Source organism: Anas acuta, chromosome 7, assembly GCF_963932015.1.
Source record: "Anas acuta chromosome 7, bAnaAcu1.1, whole genome shotgun sequence".
Taxonomy (NCBI): Eukaryota; Metazoa; Chordata; class Aves; order Anseriformes; family Anatidae; genus Anas; species Anas acuta.
In genome coordinates, this window is record NC_088985.1 from 18,165,923 (window position 1) to 18,186,855 (window position 20,933).

A 20,933-nucleotide genomic window follows, 5' to 3' on the forward strand; every position below is an offset into this window, starting at 1 on the left:
GTATTCACCCATAGTCCATGAAATTTGAATAAAAAACATTGGACTGTGCACATTAAGGGACAGAGAAATATGGGGTATGCTTACAACTATTATGAGAAGAATAGAGGTTGTGGTGTGGTAAGAAGAAATGAAGAGTTACGTAGAACGTAGAAAAAAAGTAGAGAGAGCAGCAAAAGTACCTGAAAAAGGTTTGTTTGCAGGAAACTGATGGGCATGCACACAAATCCTTTTGCATGTGCTTCCAGAAGTGGTGCAGTATATGACAAGTGCCATGAGCTGGAGATTATAATGTTGGGGGACTTCCATATCCTATTGTTTTATAGAAGTAGACTAAATAGTTACAACCGTTTTTAACCTCTCCTCTGGATAAATGAGTCCCTCTGGCTGCAAAGTACTCTGTCTCTTGTGCACTCTAAATTTTGACGTATCAGACATAAACATTAACAGTGAAAGGAAGCAGACAGGAAGCTTGAAACAATAGTTGTGTAAAATACGTATTTCTGACTCTTATTCCAATGTAGAACACTATTCAATATATCATGAATGATTCCAAGTGCATTTCTACACAACAGCATGATTGCTGAAAACTAAGGAAGCAATGAGATAAAATTGCATCCAAATTAGACATCCAAATGAGAGCTTATCCCTACATAAATCGTTATATTTATACTTTCACATAGGTGTTAAATTCCATTATAACTCCTGTAACATTTTGGAGAGAAAGCTGAATAATGTTACAGAGCACATTATTAATGCTGAGCTTGTAGAGCTAGGTAACGTATTAATTGTGCTTTTTATGTCAGAATTCTGTCTTAGCACGTGAAGAAGAGAAGATTACAAAATTGATTAAGTATGCCATATCATTTCTTAAAAATCAAGTAACATTCTGCTATTTATTTAAGATATTTCCAAAAGCCAAGTCATGAATAAAACATCTGACTGCGCAAAACTATACACATTTTATGTGTAAATTTATAACATACCTCTGGTTTGTGCATTTACTTTGTTACCATGCCCTTCGTTATATCATCACTTTTTTGAACATTTGGTGTATGTTTTTTAAGTTTTCCTGAAAACCAGAAGAGATGCAAATATGTGGGTTTTCCTTAAAAGAAAACTTAGATTCTGGAAGAATTGTCTCCCATTTAGAAATAACAAAACTACTCAGTGCTTTGTTTCAGACTTGTTTGAATTCTATTGCAATTTCATTTCTTTAATGTGAATTAAAGAAATAGGTCTTGCCTTCCAATCAAAGTGTAAAAAGTAGTTTAAAAAATCACTATGAAGGATTGACTGATGTTTGAGGCAAATATTAAAGTGCTTGTGCCATTGTATCAAAGTCTAAAGTACACCTTTGGGGCTATTTTCTGATTTCTTCTCAATTAGAGAAACCCTCTGCACCATTTATTTAACTACATGAATTATCTTATTCTCTGAATCTGTTAGATTCCAAGTGATATGTTTTAATTTGGAGAACTGATAGTATCTCACCTATTCATCTATTTGATGCTTTAATCCCTAACCAGAAAGGGCTTTGTCTAATTTCTCTACATTAATACCTAATTATCTGAGATCATTTGTAGTGCATTGCTGTGATCAAAGTAAAGCGTAGTTGTGTTCAGTGTATGAACTGGGGGCTGAGGGAGAAAATTCTACTGATCTTTTTGCTTCTGTTTCTCATCAGCAAGCGGAGTTACTTTCATAGATGCTCCTCCCAGCTCCTCTGGAAGCTCAGAAAATGTTTCATCTGCAGTCAGCCCTTCTACAGACAGTGGTTTGGAAACATCCTCACAGACCACCTCCAAAGAAGACCTGACAGACTTGGATCAGGTCACTGCTTTGGGACTTCATGCAGGAATGCCTTCAAATGAGGCCAAAGTCACTGATAATCAAAACCAGCCAGAACTCCAGGTATGTGGTTGCTTATAAGGAAGAGTTCCAACTGCCAGCATAGTTAGTTGTGGGTTTAGTACAGTTACTCTATTTTTGGTCATAGTGTTTATATTATATTTTAAGGCTTAGGATCAGAATAAACATCCTTTTGTATAAGTGATTTGTAACTTCACAAACATTTGTTGTTTTTCTTGAGACGATCCCCACTGACTCAGAAATGATAGCTGTGCAGCCCAGCAATGCAGCTATGTATCTATGTATCTAATGCAACTAGTCCTATTCCTTGCAATATCATCAACCTTAATTAAGGAGAAAGTATTAGAGGGAAGTATAGATGAAATCTTCAGGAGAATTCTTTTAGTCATCTTCGATGAAAATAAATCTTTTGTTTGTGGAAATTTAGTCTCACAACATAAAATTAAGTAAAATAGTTAAGAGCTAGATGGAAGTAAAAGTTTTGGAAAGAAGGTGCTGCAGATTATCTAGATGTGCTCTTTAAAATCTTGCTTTCCTGCTTCTCTTCCACAAGTGACCTGTATAGTTTTAATAGCTCTGAATGAGCAGTGAGCAAATAAGCCTTTCTTTTAGCTTACGTAGTACCTGTTGTCTTGTTTTGCTTTTCTTCTTTCCTTCTCAAATGTCTGATACCAATGAAGAGTGAAAGTCTGAGGGAGGAGAAGATCCAGTCAGCCTCTGTCGAGTCTATTCCTGAGGTTCTAGAAGAGTGCACGTCTGTAGCAGAACATTCTGACTCTGCCTCAGTTCACGACATGGACTATGTAAATCCCCGAGGAGTACGTTTTACTCAGTCTTCCCAAAAAGAAGGTGAGAGGAGGGCAATATTGCTGAAGTCCTTTCTCCTTTCCACTATTCTGTGCCACTTTCTGCCATGAGGGTGATAAATTCTTGTTCCTTAGTTGGTCTGTAATGATGTAATTTGTAACACCTGTTAGACATCAGCAAAAGCCGAGTTGTTAAGAGTACCAATGTGTCTCGCTTTCCTTTAGGAGCCGCGCTGGTCCCCTATGGACTGCCATGTATTAGAGAACTGTTCCGCTTTCTCATCTCGCTCACCAACCCTCTTGATCGCCACAACTCCGAGGTGATGATCCACATGGGGCTGCAGCTGCTAACTGTTGCCCTGGAGTCGGCTCCCATTGCAAACTGCCAGTCCCTCCTGGGACTCGTGAAGGAAGAGTTATGCCGACACCTATTTCAAGTAAGTCTGGCTTGTGCTAACATGGGATATGGCACGGAGGAATTAGATACTAATTTGGGTCAAACAGTCTATTGGAATTCAGTATTCGGAAGTTTGACAGATCTCAGTCTTCAAAGAAGCTCTCTGCTGTATTGCAGTGAGAGTTCTGAATTGCACAAGGGAAATGGTGATGCTGCAAAAACAAAGATGTTGTCACATGCCATTTTCTTTAGGCCAGGGCTGAGGAGAATGAAACTGATTGGAATGAACTGGGGGATAACATCGTGTTTTGATGTAATTGATTTTGAGGTAATTATGGATGCAAATTGCTAGCTTAGTAAATTGGCAGAACTTTTCTAGCTATTAATTGCACAAGAACTGTGTTGGAGGCAGTTCTTCTCCCAGGTTACTTCTCCACTGAGAGAATCTGTGGAGTTAGTTAGCAAAAGAACAAAATCACAGTAGGAAAACAGCATTACCACAAGCAAAAAGGAATCAAGTATAACCATCCGCACTTACAAGAGGTGAGACCAGGAGGCTGAATAAGGGATTGATCTTGCTTTTTTACAACACCTCTGCTATGGGAAACAATGTGTGGATCTCAAGACTGGCATGGGTACTGTTAATCATAACACCTAATGATTATCCTTTGCAATTCATAATTTATTTTTTTTTCTTTAGCTACTGAGCGTTGAACGGCTCAACCTGTATGCAACCTCCCTCAGGGTGTGCTTTCTTCTCTTTGAGAGCATGAGAGAGCATCTGAAATTCCAGCTGGAGGTGAGTTTTGAGTATCACTGGGTGCATAGTAATAGTGCCTTGGGCTCATTAGCTGCGTATAGCTAGGCAGTCAGAAACAGCCTGAATATCAACTTACCTTTGTATAAATGACTCAGTGGGTTATGGGTAGGCTATTTAGGACTTTTTTTTTGTTGTATAACAGTGTCTTTGAGACTGGTGCACTGCAGTTGCCCACCTTCATACCAGTTTTTCAGAATGGTAGATCCAGGTGCATTAAATGATAAAAATGTTTGAAACCTTTTTACAGACCCCTTCAGAATGAGCCACCGTTAAATATGGGATATGTCAGATTGTGTGCGAAGATGAAGTTTACATCTGTTTCTGTAGTCCTCAAAGCTATTCACTGTCCTGCTTTCCTTTTTCTTTCCCTAAACTGAGCTACCCTGTGTTTCTGCCAGATGTACATCAAGAAACTGATGGAAATAATCACCATGGAAAACCCAAAGATGCCATATGAAATGAAGGAGATGGCTTTGGAATCCATTGTTCAGCTGTGGAGGATTCCTAGTTTCGTGACTGAGCTCTACATCAACTACGACTGTGACTACTACTGCGCCAACCTCTTTGAGGAGCTCACCAAGCTGCTCTCCAAGGTGCTGAACCCACAGGGCTTGTCCTGCCGCCTCACTGGGGCTGCTGGCCTCCCTGCACGGGCTGGGGGCACCTGAAGGGGACAGAGCAGGGGTAGGCAGAAGGGGAAGTCTGTAAGTCAGAGCATGGTAAGCACAGAAGCAGAACTTGAGAATGGGAGTGGTTGAAAGATTTGGGGTGAGTAGTTTGTAGAGACGAAGAATGCTATTGAACATTTGGAAGCAGAGTAGAAAAGAATAACCACAAGACTAATAATGTCACAGCAAATAAACCATTAAGTATATGCTAGAAAGGTTTGTGTGGAAATTTTAGGGTGTTTGTTGTATGCTTTAGGGTTCATGAAGCTGAAAGGGAAGCATCTTTCCCCCATTAGGCGGGGGGAGAGAGAGAGAGAGAGAGAGGCATGAAAGTTGTCTGATGCTTACATGTTTTGTTTTCCAGAATGCCTTTCCAGTTTCTGGACAGCTGTATACAGTCCATCTGCTGTCTATGGAAGCATTGCTGACAGTGATAGATAGCACAGAGGCGCATTGCCAGGCCAAAGTGCTGAGTAACATACATCAACAAGAAAAGGAAGTTGTCAAATCCAGCCCAGAAACCATGAACAGCACCAAAGAAACAAACAATAGTAAGATTCCATTTCTTGATGTTTTGATACTAAGCTTAGTCTTGTGCTAAACCTGTGGATCTCATTTTGGTAATTCATGTATTAAGCTCCATAAATGTGTTGTCAGTCTTCCTGTTGCATGTTTTATAACTGCACACCGGTGTTTATAACCTTGCTATCAGAGCAGGGTCTTGTACCTCATCTCTGCTCTGAATGTCAAGGAGAGAGAGTCCGCTGTTCAAGAATGACATTATGCTTCTTTCCTTTTCCAGGTCTTACCTGTTAGAGGATTTAGAAACCTCTTAGGAATGGAACTCTCTTAACACTCTTAAGCAAAAAAAAAAGAAAGTTCCCCCTTTTTTTTTAAATTTCAAAAAACAAAACATGTGATTTAAATCTTGTGTTGGTTATTGTCCAAAACAGCACATGCTTTCTCTTTTCTCTAAGACAAGGAAATTGCCAAGCTTGTCTTTGCTTCATATGTACTACTTGTGAACAAGACTTTTTTTTTCTTTGGCCAGCGGCTTCTGTGACCTAGATTTGTTTGTATCTATTTGAGCATTAGTGAGCAGAGCAGCTCTTGTACTTACTTTGTTCTTACTGTGGAGATGAGATGGATGCCTGCCATGTTTGCTACTTTGCTTTTTATAAAAATAGCGGTAGTGATGAAACTAATTTGTCTTTCATCTATTGTGTGGAGAAGTGAAGTATCAAGTTCCTGAGTTAGCACCTACAATCCCCATCACCCAGCACCTGTTCCCTGTCTGTTCGTTTGAGCAACCAATGTGGCAGAAATAAAATTCAAAGAGATTAAAATGTGCACCTCATGGAGCCTTATATGATGGCCATGTCAAGACTGGCAGACACGGCAGAAAGGGAGGGTATGCTGTGGAATTAATGTAGACAAAATATTGAGGGTACTGAGGAATCACATTTACTGCAGGGAACTCCCTTGAAATAAACACATACTCAATTTAGACTGGTCAGTTTATTTTTTCTCCATTGGAAGATTTTTTCTTTGGCTTATGTATTTGTGTGGCTTTTTGTATTGTTTTTAACTTCTACAGATAACGAGAGAGTGCTCAGTGAGGGAAAATCCTCTGGTGTGGTGTCAGAGCCAGGTGGGGCATGTCCTCCTACCAGTGGGTGCCTTATGGCTGACCAGATGAAGCAAGGCTGCATGGAACTGGAAGGAGGAAACGAGACAGGTAATAGTCTCTGTGGGATTCTCTGTGTGTATGTACTGAGAACGGTCCTGATGTTTGCTGGCTAGTTCTGCTATACCATAGACTGTTGTAGCTATTATGTGTTCATAATTAGAAAGAAGTATGTGGTGAATCTTTGCTTTATATTTGTGCTATATAGGCCTACTAAGTTTTCTTCTGGGAGGGGGGTAGATCTGGTGGGTCACTTTGGGGCAAAGTGTGTGAAATTCATCACAGTACTGATACTTTAAGGTAGTCAAGGCTCTTTCTGAGTAATGTAAGCAACCACAACATCCAGAAAATTAAATCTTGTGGATGTGTGAAATTGTCCAGAACAAGAAGCTACTGTGTAATTATGTTGCAGAAAATGTGGGTGGTAGTAGCTGAATAGCAGGAGTGTGATTGTCATTTGTGGGGCAGCATATTTCAACAAGACTCCATGACTGAAACTTGTGATGGGACATGATAGTGGGCTGAGTGGTACTCTGGGGATAGGCTTGACTGTAATGACAATTTGTCCTTCTAGCTGAGAAGAGTGTCCCCAAGAAGCCTACTCGATTTTCTTGCATCCTTCCAAGCCCTCAGGAACTTATGCAGATTAAGAACAAAAAGAAGGTATGATTGGGAACATACTGCAAATGGATCATTGAATGTTCTCCTTGTTTTCCATCTCATGGGGGCTTTGCATGACTGGTCATATCTCAGTCTCTGCTGATAAGAATTACATAGTCAATTACTGAAAATCCTGCTATACTTCAGGGACAGCATTGATTATTATCTGTTCTGGTTACTGAGATGCAGGAAGTGTTGGGGAAATTTTATGGCGCAATTTGTAAGCTATGTCCATCTGACTTCTGGGTGGGAAAGTTGCTGGGTCTAGTTTTAATTTATGGGGATAATTAGCAAATTACATCGAAAAGGTCAGGTTGCCTACTCTTATCAAACCTGTCAATGGGGACTCTATTAAGAGGCCGGTAATAGAAGTGACATTCTAGCTTGCTGATTCGTTTACTCCTGCGTTTGCTTTGTTGTGAGGATGACTGAAAAGATTGTCTTGATTAGACAAAGAATGACTTTGCCACAATGTTTGTTTCTTTGAGCCTTATTATTCCAAGCTACGCTCTTAACTCTGTACATCTCTGACCAGAGATGGTCATGTTTTCTTAACTTATTTAAACAAAAATACTGAAGGAAGCACAACAGATCCCCTGCTGCTGGGATACTAATTTGCTTTGTGATCCACTCTGGCAGTCTCTGGATCTGAATGTAATTTAAGGCATCAGTTTCTCTCCAGGAAGTTTACTGCAGTACTGAGGAGCTCAGTTCTTTACCTACAGGGCAGTGCTGCTGTGGGGTAACGCTGAGCCAAAAGGCACATCAGGGGAAGTGCTTGTCAGCACAGTCTTCAGAGGAACTACTGAGTTTTGGCATTAGCCAATTTCTAAGAAATGAATATTGATTCAGTTACTGTTTTGTTTGTAACCTTTTGTTTTGCATTAAATTTAGTTTTCAAGGCAGCCTAGCTGTTGGATTTTGTGTGGAAGCCTGTTGTCGAGGAAGGAGCCTGTATAGTGCTTTCATTGTTCTAACCAAAAGCCTCTCTTAAGACTCCAGCTTTACTGTGTTGGAAAACAAGGTTAGGAGAAATCAAGAGCATTGCCAGTGGCTGGTCCCAGCAATGGCTGGGAGTTCCTTAAAGAAAGTTCCAGGTGCTTCTAGAAAAAGGACAGTGCCTTACACTACAGCAGAGGGCAGAAAGACATGCGTAAATCTGTTAGTTTGCCCAGATGCTAAATCCTTTCCTGATGCTAAATCTGGTAATGATTTCATCCTGAGCATGTCAACAGAGCACACTAAACATTCAACTTCAGAAATGTTGATGCTGACATGGCACCAGCTTGTTCTGCTTCCTTTAACCTCTGAAGTACTGGAGGAAAAAAAAATCTGCTGAATAAAAGCAGAGAGCAAATTATGCATTGAATGGAAAGGTTTCTTGTATGTTTCCAAAAGCAATGCCCAGAAGCTCAGAAGCACAGGACTGACATGATTATAAATGCAGTATAAACTGCCAGCAGTCTAATTTCCTTTCGGATGGTCTTAAGAAATAAAACACGTTCTGTTGTTATGTGCTGTATAACAATACAATACCCTCGGGGTTGTGTTACAGGATTTATTCCTGAACAAAAATGCTTGTAGTGTCATAGAGTCCCTCCAGGCCTGTCACACTGGGGCAGCACATGGGTGTTGTTTTGTTATGCCCTCACTGGGTCCCTGTGTTTCAGGATCTGTGTGTTTCACTGCAACCTGAGGCTGTTCACGCAGGTATGCTCGCAGGGAAGCAGAAAACAGAAGACTGGTTGCTTCTGAGTTACTGAGAACCCAGGGGAGCTAGTAGTCATGATGGTCACGAATTTAGTTCACTAGGTCATCACTAGCAGTTTGATCGTGATAGGAGCTAATGGGGAACTGACATTTATTCTGGCGCTTAGTAAAGTTCATACAGTTGTTTGTGCTTTGGGTTTTTTTGAACACCAACAGAACCTTCGGTTAACCCTTTCTCAGTCGGGTGTTTTATTACACAGACTGTGGTACTATCTAGTTTCTTAAAATAAGAATTAGGCAGGGAAGAGCAGTTGACTTCCCTTCAAAACCAAAAATGCTCCTGTTCTTCTCTGCCTACAGATAGCCTTGCCATGCAGGAGCACCAGATGTTGTCGGGAGCATGTCTCATTTGCAGGGTGCTGTCTAGTTCTTAGGCTTTTGCAGCACTTCTTTCAGCAGCTGCATAAAAGCTGAGGATTCTTGCTGCATGTCACGCAGTGAGGTAGAGTACAAGAGTCTGGAGCCAAAGGAGACAGACAAGGACATGCAGCAGTAATGCCATTGTAGCTGGGTAGAGCCGATCTTTTCAACATGTTTGAGGTTCATCAAAGACTTTTCCTCTGCTTTGTTGAGGCTTTTGGAGTAGCAGAGCTAATTGCTCAGTGAAACTTAAAGCTTTTCAAAGATGGCAGCTCATGTGTGCTCCATTCAGTATGACTTGATACTGAATTCTTGTGATGGATGCAGGTTTTCTGATCTTGGTTAGCCTTTCCCACTCACACAGTACAGTAAACTTTATCATGCTAAGGTTAATCTATTTGCTTTTGATTCAAATGTAAGAACAATTTAAAATAAGAAATGATGCACTTCAAGCTTGTAATTATGAGAATGTTGTCTTCAGCTCCTGATAACTGGCACAGAGCAGTTCAACCAAAAGCCGAAGAAAGGGATACAGTTTCTGCAGGAGAAGAACCTTCTTGCCACCCCCATTGACAACAACGAGGTGGCCAGGTGGCTACGGGAAAATCCTCGCCTGGACAAGAAGATGATTGGGGAATTTGTGAGTGACCGTAAGAACATAGACTTGCTGGAAAGCTTTGTTGGGTGAGTGTCTTTCCATATCCCTTTACTCATGAAAGGGTGAAAGCTGAGAGCTCAGTGTTAAATTAAAATGCAGTACAGCAGTAGTTCCTGGAGGCATGGGCTCTGTGTCACTTAGCTCTCTGTGTATCAATATGCCTTAATCACAGAATGATTCTATGCATCTCTTGCAAATGGGTAGCACCTTAGGTGAGCATGATAGCGTGACACCCAAACTTCTTTCGGTAGAGGCCAGTCTCTGTGAAGACTGCAGAGAAAATGATGTAGTTAATAACTTGTATAATTATCAGTGGTTCTATGTTGTTTGGCCTATTCATGGTCTTTTTCTTTGTTCCTCACCCTTCCCTCTTTACTGTCTGTTCTCTGTGACATCTGGCATTCCAATGCTGAACCAAACAAGACTGTAGTCAGTAAGCTTGTCCTACCTTTCCCATTGTGTTTGTTTCTCATTACAATTCATTCTTCTTGCAGGACTTTCAGCTTCCAAGGTTTAAGGCTGGATGAAGCTTTACGACTTTATCTAGAGGCCTTCAGGTTACCAGGAGAGGCACCCGTAATCCAGAGACTGTTGGAAGCATTCACAGAACATTGGAGGGTGTGTACTTGGTGGGCAGAAAGCTCAAACACCATGTTGGACATGACAGATCAAACTGCCTGTAGAAGCTTACTGTGTCCTGCAGGCAGCAGCTGTTGTTTTGTAGGAGATAGCAGTGACATGTAGATTTCCAGGGCGCTTTTAGGAAGCTGGAGCCAGAGCCTCGGGTTTTTTGTTTGTTCCGGAGATGATTCAGTACTGCGGGTGGGAAAATGCTTCTCTTGGTCACTGATACATCCTTGTTAATGTGGGACTGATCTGTGTATATATTTGCCTTTCAGAAATCAAATGGGTCCCCGTTTGCTAATAGTGATGCCTGCTTTGCCCTGGCCTATGCAGTTATTATGCTGAACACTGACCAGCACAACCATAATGTCCGCAAGCAGAATGTCCCAATGACTCTGGAGGTGGGTATTGGCAGTGTAGGCACCTGTCTTCTCTTGTTTTGATAGAAGTACAGTATCTGATTTTATCTCAATGGCATTCTCTTTTGTGTTTTTTTTTTTTGTTGTTTTGTTTGTTTCTTTTTTGTTTGTTTGTTGGTTTTCTGTGTGTGTGGTTTTGTTTTGTTTTTTGTCTGTTTTTTTTCCTGGCATTCATAACTCATATGCAATATGCTGGTGTGCAGCACTGAGGTTGAGTACAGTTGGAGAGGAGGGCTGGGGGTGAAGGACAGCCTGAAGAAATGCTAAGCTTAGCAGACAACGTGCCAAGTTAGTCAAGGTGCCTCTTTATTTTAACATACTGTATCCTAAGTCGTAGTAAGAATGAGAAGCTTGTTGAACTGTTGGGGGCTTTGAGAGGGGTCAAGTCCTTTGAGTATCAGTGTGCTGGTACAGACCTGTCATTCTGTTGTCCAGCCTCAGCTAAGTATGTGTTCTGTTTGCTCACGCTGAAAGAATAGAGATGGGACGGGCTGCTGCACACTACCACACCACTAAGAATAGCATTGAATCTTTGAACTTTGAGGCTGCGTGTTGAAGAATACAGCCAAATCTGCTCCTGGTCCCATGGAAAGCAAGTGGAGAACTGAGTGCAGCCAAGCAGTTCAAGGTGGATATACTAGGGGAGTTACATTGGTATTATTTTTTTTCCCCACAGGAGTTTCGGAAGAACCTGAAAGGTGTGAATGGAGGCAAAGACTTTGAACAGGACATATTGGAAGACATGTACCATGCCATCAAGTAAGAATCAACCTGTCATCTCCTTGTATACAGAGAGCAAACTAGAGTTGTTTGGCCTCCAGAGAGCACTGAAAGGAGGCTCACTGATGATGTTTGCTTCAAACCACCTTCCAGCTCCATATGGGGCTGGAGTAACAAGCCTGTCATAGTAATTGCAGTGGATTTGTATCTTTGGATTCCTGCCATGGTATTTTAATCCACAGAGCTTTAGCTAATGTTAAAAAAATACATCTTATACCAATATGGAAAAGAATGTCTGAGCACTAGTGAAATGCTCTATCTAAGAAACCGCTGTCCTCCAGGCTAAGCCTTTAGGCTTCTTCAGAACTTTTTATGCAGTGCCAGAGCTAGCAATTCATCCCAAGGACAGCAATGTTGCTCTGACATAACATATCCAGGTCTCAGTTTAATATTTCATTTCAAAAGCTTTTGAGGTTTTCATATGAAGTTGCTGTGTGCACCCAATCTCTTCTGCCACCCCTGAAGCTTTTGGCACCCTCCCAGTAATTGGGAAGAATTTCTGGTGGCTGAGGCCCTTTTGGGTGTAGACTACCTGTGGGTGGGGAGTTTCAGCAGTAGCTCAGAAATCTGCCTTATCAGTAAATCCAGACACTGCCAACTTGAAGCTGAGAGGATTACATCTCTCAGGAGACAAGATGTGACTCTGAATCTCAGCTGCTTTCAGCCTGCAGTTGCAAGCAATGGCTCATGCTGGAAGCAGGGCAGTGTGCTTGACTTCTCTCTTGAGCCCGCTTCAGGAAGGTGGGAATGCTGCCTGTACTGAATATCTAGAAATTCTTCGAGACATGACTCAAGCTTTCAAATAGAGCTCTGGTTTTGATTAGTGTCTCCCCAAGGGTGTTCTTAATGTCTTTTTAGCAGTACCTTGAGAATTTTCTTCTTATCTTTCAGTGATGTAGTGCCTCTGTTCCAGTCTATTCGCATCTATCCTCCCTTCACCGGATACTTTAGCCTTTTCAGTATGTTTGATGGCTAAAACAATTGATACATCATTCCAGAATTGCTCAAAGAGATGGCCGCAGTGTCATAGTTGAGACTGTTTGTGGGGGACAGGTTTTTTTTTCGGTGGGGGAAGAGATAAGACTGTAATCTGTACATAATAATGCATATAAATACTTGCATTATTCTTATACATAGATACTCATGCCTACTTTGACTGCAATGATATAACAGTTTTTTCATCTGAGAATAATGAGATGTGCTGAGTGCTCTAAGGGGGTGAGGGGTGAAGCTGTGCTAGTGTGCTGTCCAAAGTTTTCCATCATTTAACTCTAGTAGATACTGTATTTTCCACCTGTAGTATTAGGTAGCTGCTGCTTCAGTAGTGTCCTTACACAGTAGTTACTAAGTGCTCCTGAGAGACACTGCACTTTGTATCAAAGGTATTGGAGAGAGGGGCAAGGGAAGCAGGCAGACCTCAGAAAAGAGAATGTTTCAGGAGCTGGCAAAATCACTTCAGAGTAGGTATCACTTAGCTTTGGGACCATGTAGCAAAAGGCACTGTGTAAATGTTAGGTTTGGCTCAGAATTAAAAATTCAACCTTTCTGCCTGCCTTCCTTGTAGAAATGATGAGATAGTGATGCCAGAAGAACAGACGGGCCTGGTGAAGGAAAACTATATCTGGAATGTCCTGCTACATCGTGGTGCCACTGATGAGGGAATATTTCTCCATGTGCCTCCTGGAAGCTATGATCATGATCTCTTTACCATGACATGGGGGCCAACCATTGCAGCACTTTCTTATGTTTTTGACAAGAGCTTAGAAGAAACAATCATCCAGAAGGCTATCTCTGGTTTCAGGTAACTCCTGCATTCATGAAACCCAGAAAAGTTAGTGTGACCATTGCCTCACATCTGCCTGCTAGGCAGGTCGCAGTGAATACCATCTGTTACGAGTAATTGAAGAGCTTTTTATTGTGACCTACACTCTTCCAGTTTTCTAGCATTTGTATTGATTCATCCCATCTCTTCCTTTCTTGGTGTCACTCACTGTTTGGTTTGATTGCTATATTATAATAAATCAAAGTGCTTTGGGGTATGTATTTTTAAATTCTGGTGTAATTACATTTGAAAGACTTGCTGACATAGCTGTAGTGCTTAGAAGTGAGCAGAAAATATCACTCCTACCTTGCACAGTGATGTTGACAAAATCCTTGTATATCGGTAAAACCTGTGGCCATAGCTGTGGCTAGATGAGATGAGAAGCCTTTATTTTTTTTTCTCTTCTTCTTTTGTATTTTTTTTAAATTTCCCAGACAATCAGTATTTTAAAATCTTGCTACCTGTGAGAAACTGTTTTGTGATGATCTCTGATCATACTCGCATTTAGACCAAACCATGCCTGAAGTGCAGCTTTAAAGCTCTGTTAATATGCTACTGTAGCCGTGATCTCTTGGAAACTAAACCTTCAACACTACTGCAAATGTCAGCAACTTTTTATGTCAAGACATGAAATGAGGTGTATTGGCTCAGCTGCAGCTGGTACGTCTGTTTGGACTTTCTTCTTGAAAGTGATCCTTGCATCATCACACATGAATATCGGTTCCAAGATCTGAGGATGGTTGTGATTATCTGCTGTAAGAGTAGGCTGTATACATGAGTAGACTTTATACGTTTATATTATGAGTGTGTGGAGAGGAAGGTTTAAAACATCAACAAGGAGGTATCTGTAGAGAGACTTCTCTCTGCCAAGTTATTACATTTTCTTCTGTTTTCTTCTTCCTCCTCCAGGAAATGTGCAATGATTTCTGCTCACTATGGCCTTAGTGATGTATTTGACAATCTCATAATTTCTCTCTGCAAGTTTACAGCCCTCAGCAGTGAGGTAAGTTGCAAGGAGGGAAAAGAAGTATGGCTTTCAGTATGTTGGAGCTCTCTTCCTCATCAGGCATCAGACTGTTTTTTGATAGATAGTGTGTGGGGACCATGCTTTGTGCTAAGATGGCAGCAATTCCTTTCTAAGGTCAGAACTTGCAAAGAAACCCACAGCATTGTTCTGAGAACTTGTGCAAGATCCACATGAGCAGAATAGAACTGCAAAATAACCACCAGCACCACACACACCACCAAAAAAAAAAAAAAAAAAAAGGCAGGGGCTGGAAGAAGATCACTCAAGACTGAAAGCATGGGTCTAAAATGACCAAGACATATAAGTGATCTTTGAAATCCCTTAAAGGGATATCTGAAAAAGAACACTCCTACAAATTAGTCCAGTTAATGGAATTAGGCTGTTCTAAAATCATACATTCTTTTTATTGGGAAATTGTGTTGTCTGGCCTTGCTGTTGTATATCTCTTGCATCTTGGCATGGGTAGCAGTGAAAGAGTACCAGATTGATGATTAGAAGACAAAAAAAAAGCAATGGGGTTGCTTTAGATTCCCCTTCCTCTGCAGCTCACAACAGTAGAGATGCAATACTTAATCTTCTCTCCGAGCATACCAAACCTTGATAACACAAGCCATGTCTGCCATGAAACAACTGTTTGATGCAGATTTACACAGTAGGAGCAGCTACACCAAGCCCTCAGACGCACCAGCTATTGCCAGCTGCATCACATCTAGTTGGGAGAGTGGAATCTAGAGCAGTCCTAGGTCTGTGTAAATTAAGAAAATGTGTCTTTTGGTGATGTTGTAGAATCAGGGAATTCTGGATTTGAAGAGAGCTGGGAGTTCTTATCTTTGGCTAGATTCCAACCACACCAATTACTTTCTGCTGCCCTAAATTCCTGTAGGGCTTGGAGACAGTAGTGGAATATGACAACTGAACAAATATTTGAGACAGTCTGGTGGAAGGGGAGAAGGAGGGGCCGTCTTCAGGGGTTGATGAGACAAAACAGAAAGCAACAGTTAGAAAGCAAGAGAGGAACAGCAAAGTGTTATTTAACTGCTATTCGCTTCCTGGGACAAATCACCCTGGTGATCAGGTATCCTCTCTGAGCGCTGCAATTGCTGTGCATGTTTTGGATGAAAAAAGAGGAATAGAAAGGAATCTGGAGGGGATTAACTTACTGGTAACTAGTGGTAAGAGTAACTTTTTAAGTCAGTAGGAGTTTTGGATATAGTTTGGACCTCTAATGATAATGATTGCCTCCAGGCAAGTGATGATACTTTTTATAGAAGGCTTTGATCCTGGAATGAGTTCCTATAGCCCAATAAATTAACATTAGTGAGTTTTCAGCAAGCACTTCCAAAATGCTCTGTATCACTGCTGTTCTTGAAGAGCTTATGTCTGAGTGCCTTAGTGATTCAGCTTGTGTCAGGTAAGCCACCTTGTCTTTGTTGTGCAAAGCAAAAGTAAGCTGAGGAGTTAGTTATCCACAGCCCTGTACAAAGAATTGTTGTCTTTTCTGTAGCCAAATCTGAACAGTCTGCCCTAATTTCTGTTGAAAAAGAAACATCTCTTGCCGACTACCACCCCCTCTTCTTTCCTGCAGTCTATTGAGAACCTGCCGACTGTTTTTGGAAGTAATCCCAAGGCCCATATTGCAGCAAAGACTGTGTTTCATTTGGCCCATCGCCACGGTGACATTCTGCGGGAGGGCTGGAAAAACATCATGGAGGCCATGCTTCAGCTTTTCCGAGCAGAACTGCTGCCCAAGGCCATGGTGGAGGTAATAATAGCCAGCTCATGGGTAATTGAAGACTCGGGGAGTGGGAAGCTGGCTTTTCAGAGAACCAGCTCAGAGAGGAGGAGCTCTCTCTTGCAAAGGCCTGGGTTTGGTAAAGTGTGTGCTGAGCTAGAAAGCCTTCAAATCATATAATGTTCAAGTTACACACAGGCTTGTTTTGCAGTGTTTCATTTTTTCTCATTTTACGTTTTATGGTATTTGAGAAGTTCCAGTATTTGCTTTACTTGACCAAATTTTGAATGTTGCATGGAAGAGGGACAGGCTGTAGGCATGAAGTATTCAAGTACAGCATTTGCGTTGCCAGATGGGGGAGACGAGTCATTGTACAGGTAGGGGTTGAAGAGCTGAGGTTGGCTGGCCACAGGTAGATGGTTGGGTGTGGTGTTACATCACCAAGTGAAACGTTACAGAAAACAAACTACATACCAGTAGGCAACTGAATGTATACATCTTCTGGTCGGTCTTCCAGGTTGAAGACTTTGTGGATCCCAATGGCAAAATCTACCTGCAGCGTGAGGAGACACCATCTAACCGGTGAGTGGTGCAGGTAGCTCAGGCAGTCGTCTTTTTGTTTTCTCCCTCAATGCTGGAGGAATAATACTGCATGATTTTTTGTTTTGTTTTGTTTTTTTCACTGATGCTGGTGTCTTCCAATTTGCAGTGGTGAATCTACAGTGCTGAGTTTTGTTAGTTGGCTCACCCTTAGTGGGACAGAGCAATCTGGTATGAGAGGGCCATCTACGGAGACACAGGAGGCAAAACGAGCAGCTCTTGAATGCATAAAGGTAATGTACAGGCTGTAAAAGAACGAGCTTTTGTTTGTGGTGACAATGCCGTGTGGATAACAGGCAACAGAAGTATTAAATATGCATGCTTCTGGGCAGTAGGGCAGGTTCAGGAGGACTTGGAAATTACAAGAAACTACAAAGGAGTGTAATTGTATTGCCTGCTAAAGGGTCTTATGTGCTGTGCTGTACAAACATGCTAACATAAAAATAGGAACAATTTCACACAAGAAACTGGGATCTGCCCTTGGCATCTTATTCTGATAATTAAGTACAAATGTATAAACTCTCAAATAACTAGTCTTTTCCAAGACAGTCTGAAAGCACATGTTGCCAACAAAATCTGAGTGGGGGGTTGACCAGCCTGTGGGCAAAGGCTTCTTTTTAAGGGGCAAAGAGTTATCTGTTAAAATATGTCTAGCACAGATCAGGTCTGATGGGGGTAATTGCTATACGAGTAGTGAGCTAGCTGGCGGCAGTTTTCCTTCAGGTAATTGTGTTGAAGTCATTCTCAATACCTATTGTGGGAGCAAGTTGTGGTTTTGGAGGATCTGTTTGTATGCTTTCCACATTCTCTAGACTTACCATCCCCTTTTCTATCTTTTGCAGCAATGTGATCCTGAGAAATTGATCACAGAAAGCAAATTCCTCCAACTCGAATCCCTCCAGGAGCTGATGAAGGTGAGAAAGATACCAGGCAAAGGACTGGACTGGTAGTGGAGCAAGTATGCTGTGAGCAATCGTGGATGTGTGCTGTGTACTCACATAGCTCCTCTGGCCTCAGAGGATGTCTTGAGCCTATTTTGGATATGAAACCAGCCTTTAGTTTGGTTTTTACATGCAACTTCTCTGCAGGCAGACACAATTTCCTTAGCAGCAGCAGGCGACATTAAATTGTGGAATGCATTCTGAAAGTCTTCAGAAGATTACAGGAAGTGTTTGAAAGTATTTGTAGTTCTGTGTAGGAACTGAAACCATGAGCTGTGCTTTTTCACACCTTTTCTGGTGTGCCGTGTGCCTAATGAGAACATTGTAAAAGGCCAGTTTAGAGACAAGAGTTGATCAGAAATACTTGACTGTGTGCCCTCAGATAGAGTGATACCTGGCTGTGGTGGGAGACATAACAAGGCTGGGCTCACTAGCCTTTGGGCTAGACAAGCTCATCTCCCTGGGGGAGGATGGTAGTAACTGGTAGTAACTCCTCAGGTTGTTGTGGAGTTTGAGACCACTCCAGGGTGCGGAACATATGTGCCAGCTGCTCACTGGAAGCCTGATGATGTGTAGCAGAGAAACCACTTCCACAAGCAAATAGCACAGTGCAACCCCTGCAGTGATGCTGTGCGGGCTAGCAGTGTGTGCTCCCTGATTCTATGGTTCCGCCAGGCCACTGTGCTTGCAGTTCACTAGCTTCATTCATGACACTACTGGGACTTGTACTAAAAGAAAGGAAAGATTTATTTATCAAGGTGTTCTTCAGAGGTTCAGAACAATAGGTACTAAGTTTTAAAATAAAAATGACAAATAAGTAAAACCCAAAGAATGGTACTTAAAACAGCTTAACTGGAACTTCTTGCTTGGATTGCACAAAGACCAGTGTGTTGCTGGCCCACCTGGGGAAGTAGGGACTGAGTTTTCATGTGCTATCTCAGAACATTTTGCTCTTACTCCTATTACGTCAGGAATTCTCCCTTCATAGGCAAGTTGATGGCTTGAGAGGAACACCTCCAGTATTAGTAGTCATTCCTACATATGTCTACCTTTTCTGTGTTTCACATACGCTTAGCAAGAAGCTGCTAGCTTTCAGAAGTCTTCCCACCCGAGAGACTTTGCCAGAGTTTAATATTATTTAAGTTAATATTACATCTTGCATAATAAAATAGGATTTCCCATATACTTGGCTTGACCAGTGACCTCCAATGCATTTTTGATGGGCTGTGCATGACCTCCCCAGATACCAGAGAGCTGTTTTGCCCAGACTTGAAGCATTCTGTTGGTCCTCACTGATCCTCCTGTTATGAGTAGCTGCAAGTCACAAATGTTTCTTGGCTTTTCTAGGCTCTAATCTCTGTGACTCCTGATGAGGAGACATATGACGAAGAGGATGCTGCCTTCTGCTTGGAGATGCTTCTGAGAATTGTGCTAGAGAATAGGTATGACCTTGAAATACATTCAGATTCACTGTAAATATCCCTGCTTTACTGCAGCTGCTGCCTGGGTCTAGGGAATGAGTTCCTTATGTGCTTGATTTGCCAACTGAAGCAGCATGTGGCTGTAATTTCAGGGCTTAGCAATTCTGTCCTAGCATATGCAAACGTAGGTACTATTCACCCATGAATTACTGCTTGATATCCTGAGATATGGAGAACATAAACTGAACTCTGGAGGGAGAATTCTCCCACCTGATTGCTTTGAGCATAATGAAGTAAATAAGAAACTTCACAGCTTTGTTGTTTCTGTGTGCTTGTTTGTATATCTCTCTGCTGGAGCTTTTCATTAAAGTGATGAAGTGGCAGGTTGTGAGGAGTTCTGGGGGAAGAAATAGCTGGATTCTGCTTGTCTCATCTCCTTTCACCCTACCCTTTCCCTCTTCCTTGTTGTGGCTAGGGACCGTGTGACATGTGTCTGGCAAACCGTCCGAGACCACCTCTATCATCTCTGTGTCCATGCGATGGAGTTCTGCTTCTTGGTGGAGAGGGCAGTGGTGGGGCTGCTGAGGCTGGCAATTCGGCTCCTTCGTCGGGAAGAAATCAGTGCACAGGTAAGGGATTTTTTGAAGGTCAGTTGCTGGTTTGTTTTTTTTTTTGGCTATGCCTGGCAAAACAGGAAACCAGTCACTGTTGGACGGACACGTATTTAGCCTGTCCGTGCTGCAGGTAACAACAAACAGCACTCACAAGTAGCCCTAAATAAGTGACATGGACTTAGCTGGAGAAGGGAGTGTAAACAATAGGGTCTGTTGTTCTTTGTCTCCTTCTGTGGCTAGGTTCTCCTCTCATTACGTATCCTGCTCATGATGAAGCCAAATGTGTTGTGCAGAGTTAGCCATGAGGTTGCCTATGGCCTCCATGAGCTGCTGAAGACCAACGCTGCCAATATTCACTCTGGGGATGACTGGTACACGCTCTTCACCCTCCTGGAGTGTATTGGGTCTGGGGTGAAGCCGCCTGCAGCCCTGCAGGTTACAGCAAGGGCAGATAACGACACAGGTAAGACAGGCCAGCTTTTGCTAGGAAATCTGATGCCTGCCTGCCAGATAAGCAGCTGCTTCCTCAAGCTTTTCAATTAGCAAAGGGGACTGCAAGAAAACAAAGCTGATATTAAACTACATTAGGAAGATTAAAGACCAGCACCTGCTGTTCACTCCTACCCCATGGTCTGTCCCTGTCTATACTCTGCCATCTCTTCGTACTCCGAGTAGCAGTCCAGGTGCTAGTCCCTGGGGGAGCAGTGGGAGGAAAACTGATAGCGGTTGTAGCAGCCCTAGAAGGTCTTTGCTCTGCCCCAAGGAACGTTTTTTGGTGCTTGTGGTCTGGTGCCATGGCTAATATAGACTTAATCTCTCATCCGGGTGTGTAATGTAAACCCAGCTGTTGTTCCTGTTTTATGGGACTGATTCCTTTCTGTCCCTTCTTTTAAGGATCTTGTAAATGGAATTGTTATTTAAACTTCTATTTCCAAATCCAGTTGTGTTCAGAGTGCCTGAGTCATGCCCGCAAGACCAACCCAATGTTTTCCACTTCTCTCGACTATGCTAGAGCACTGTCTTTTCAGCAAACTGTTCCCGTTCCACTTCAGCCAGCTGGCAGTGTATTTGAGGCTGACAGCTTCAGACTTTTAAAGCAAACATCAAAAAAAGTACTTTCCTAGAAGACTTTGTTTTCCTCACTGCCTTTTCTAGAACTTCCTTGCTAAGTCCTGATCCATTATGCTAAACAGCTTGGGAAAACCTGATCTTACAAAATCCCTGTGGCCTTTGCCTTCTGGGGCTAATCCTAGGTTGT

At 42.1% G+C, this 20,933-nt stretch overlaps 1 protein-coding gene across 6 annotated transcripts in view; it reads left to right on the forward strand.

Annotated features, from left to right (window-relative positions):
• Positions 1-20,933, forward strand: part of GBF1 (golgi brefeldin A resistant guanine nucleotide exchange factor 1) — a 101,151-nt gene that overhangs the window by 72,843 nt on the left and 7,375 nt on the right. For all 6 annotated transcript variants that reach the window (XM_068689618.1, XM_068689619.1, XM_068689621.1 and 3 more), the window contains 21 exons: positions 1,685-1,911; positions 2,550-2,718; positions 2,901-3,112; positions 3,773-3,871; positions 4,291-4,485; positions 4,925-5,111; positions 6,158-6,298; positions 6,822-6,910; positions 9,519-9,721; positions 10,190-10,313; positions 10,595-10,720; positions 11,415-11,497; positions 13,083-13,319; positions 14,250-14,343; positions 15,953-16,129; positions 16,617-16,681; positions 16,809-16,932; positions 17,542-17,613; positions 18,988-19,082; positions 19,537-19,690; positions 19,916-20,138. In XM_068689618.1, coding sequence (XP_068545719.1) covers positions 1,685-1,911; positions 2,550-2,718; positions 2,901-3,112; positions 3,773-3,871; positions 4,291-4,485; positions 4,925-5,111; positions 6,158-6,298; positions 6,822-6,910; positions 9,519-9,721; positions 10,190-10,313; positions 10,595-10,720; positions 11,415-11,497; positions 13,083-13,319; positions 14,250-14,343; positions 15,953-16,129; positions 16,617-16,681; positions 16,809-16,932; positions 17,542-17,613; positions 18,988-19,082; positions 19,537-19,690; positions 19,916-20,138 — 3,096 coding nt within the window. The remainder of the gene's footprint in view (positions 1-1,684; positions 1,912-2,549; positions 2,719-2,900; positions 3,113-3,772; positions 3,872-4,290; positions 4,486-4,924; positions 5,112-6,157; positions 6,299-6,821; positions 6,911-9,518; positions 9,722-10,189; positions 10,314-10,594; positions 10,721-11,414; positions 11,498-13,082; positions 13,320-14,249; positions 14,344-15,952; positions 16,130-16,616; positions 16,682-16,808; positions 16,933-17,541; positions 17,614-18,987; positions 19,083-19,536; positions 19,691-19,915; positions 20,139-20,933) is intronic.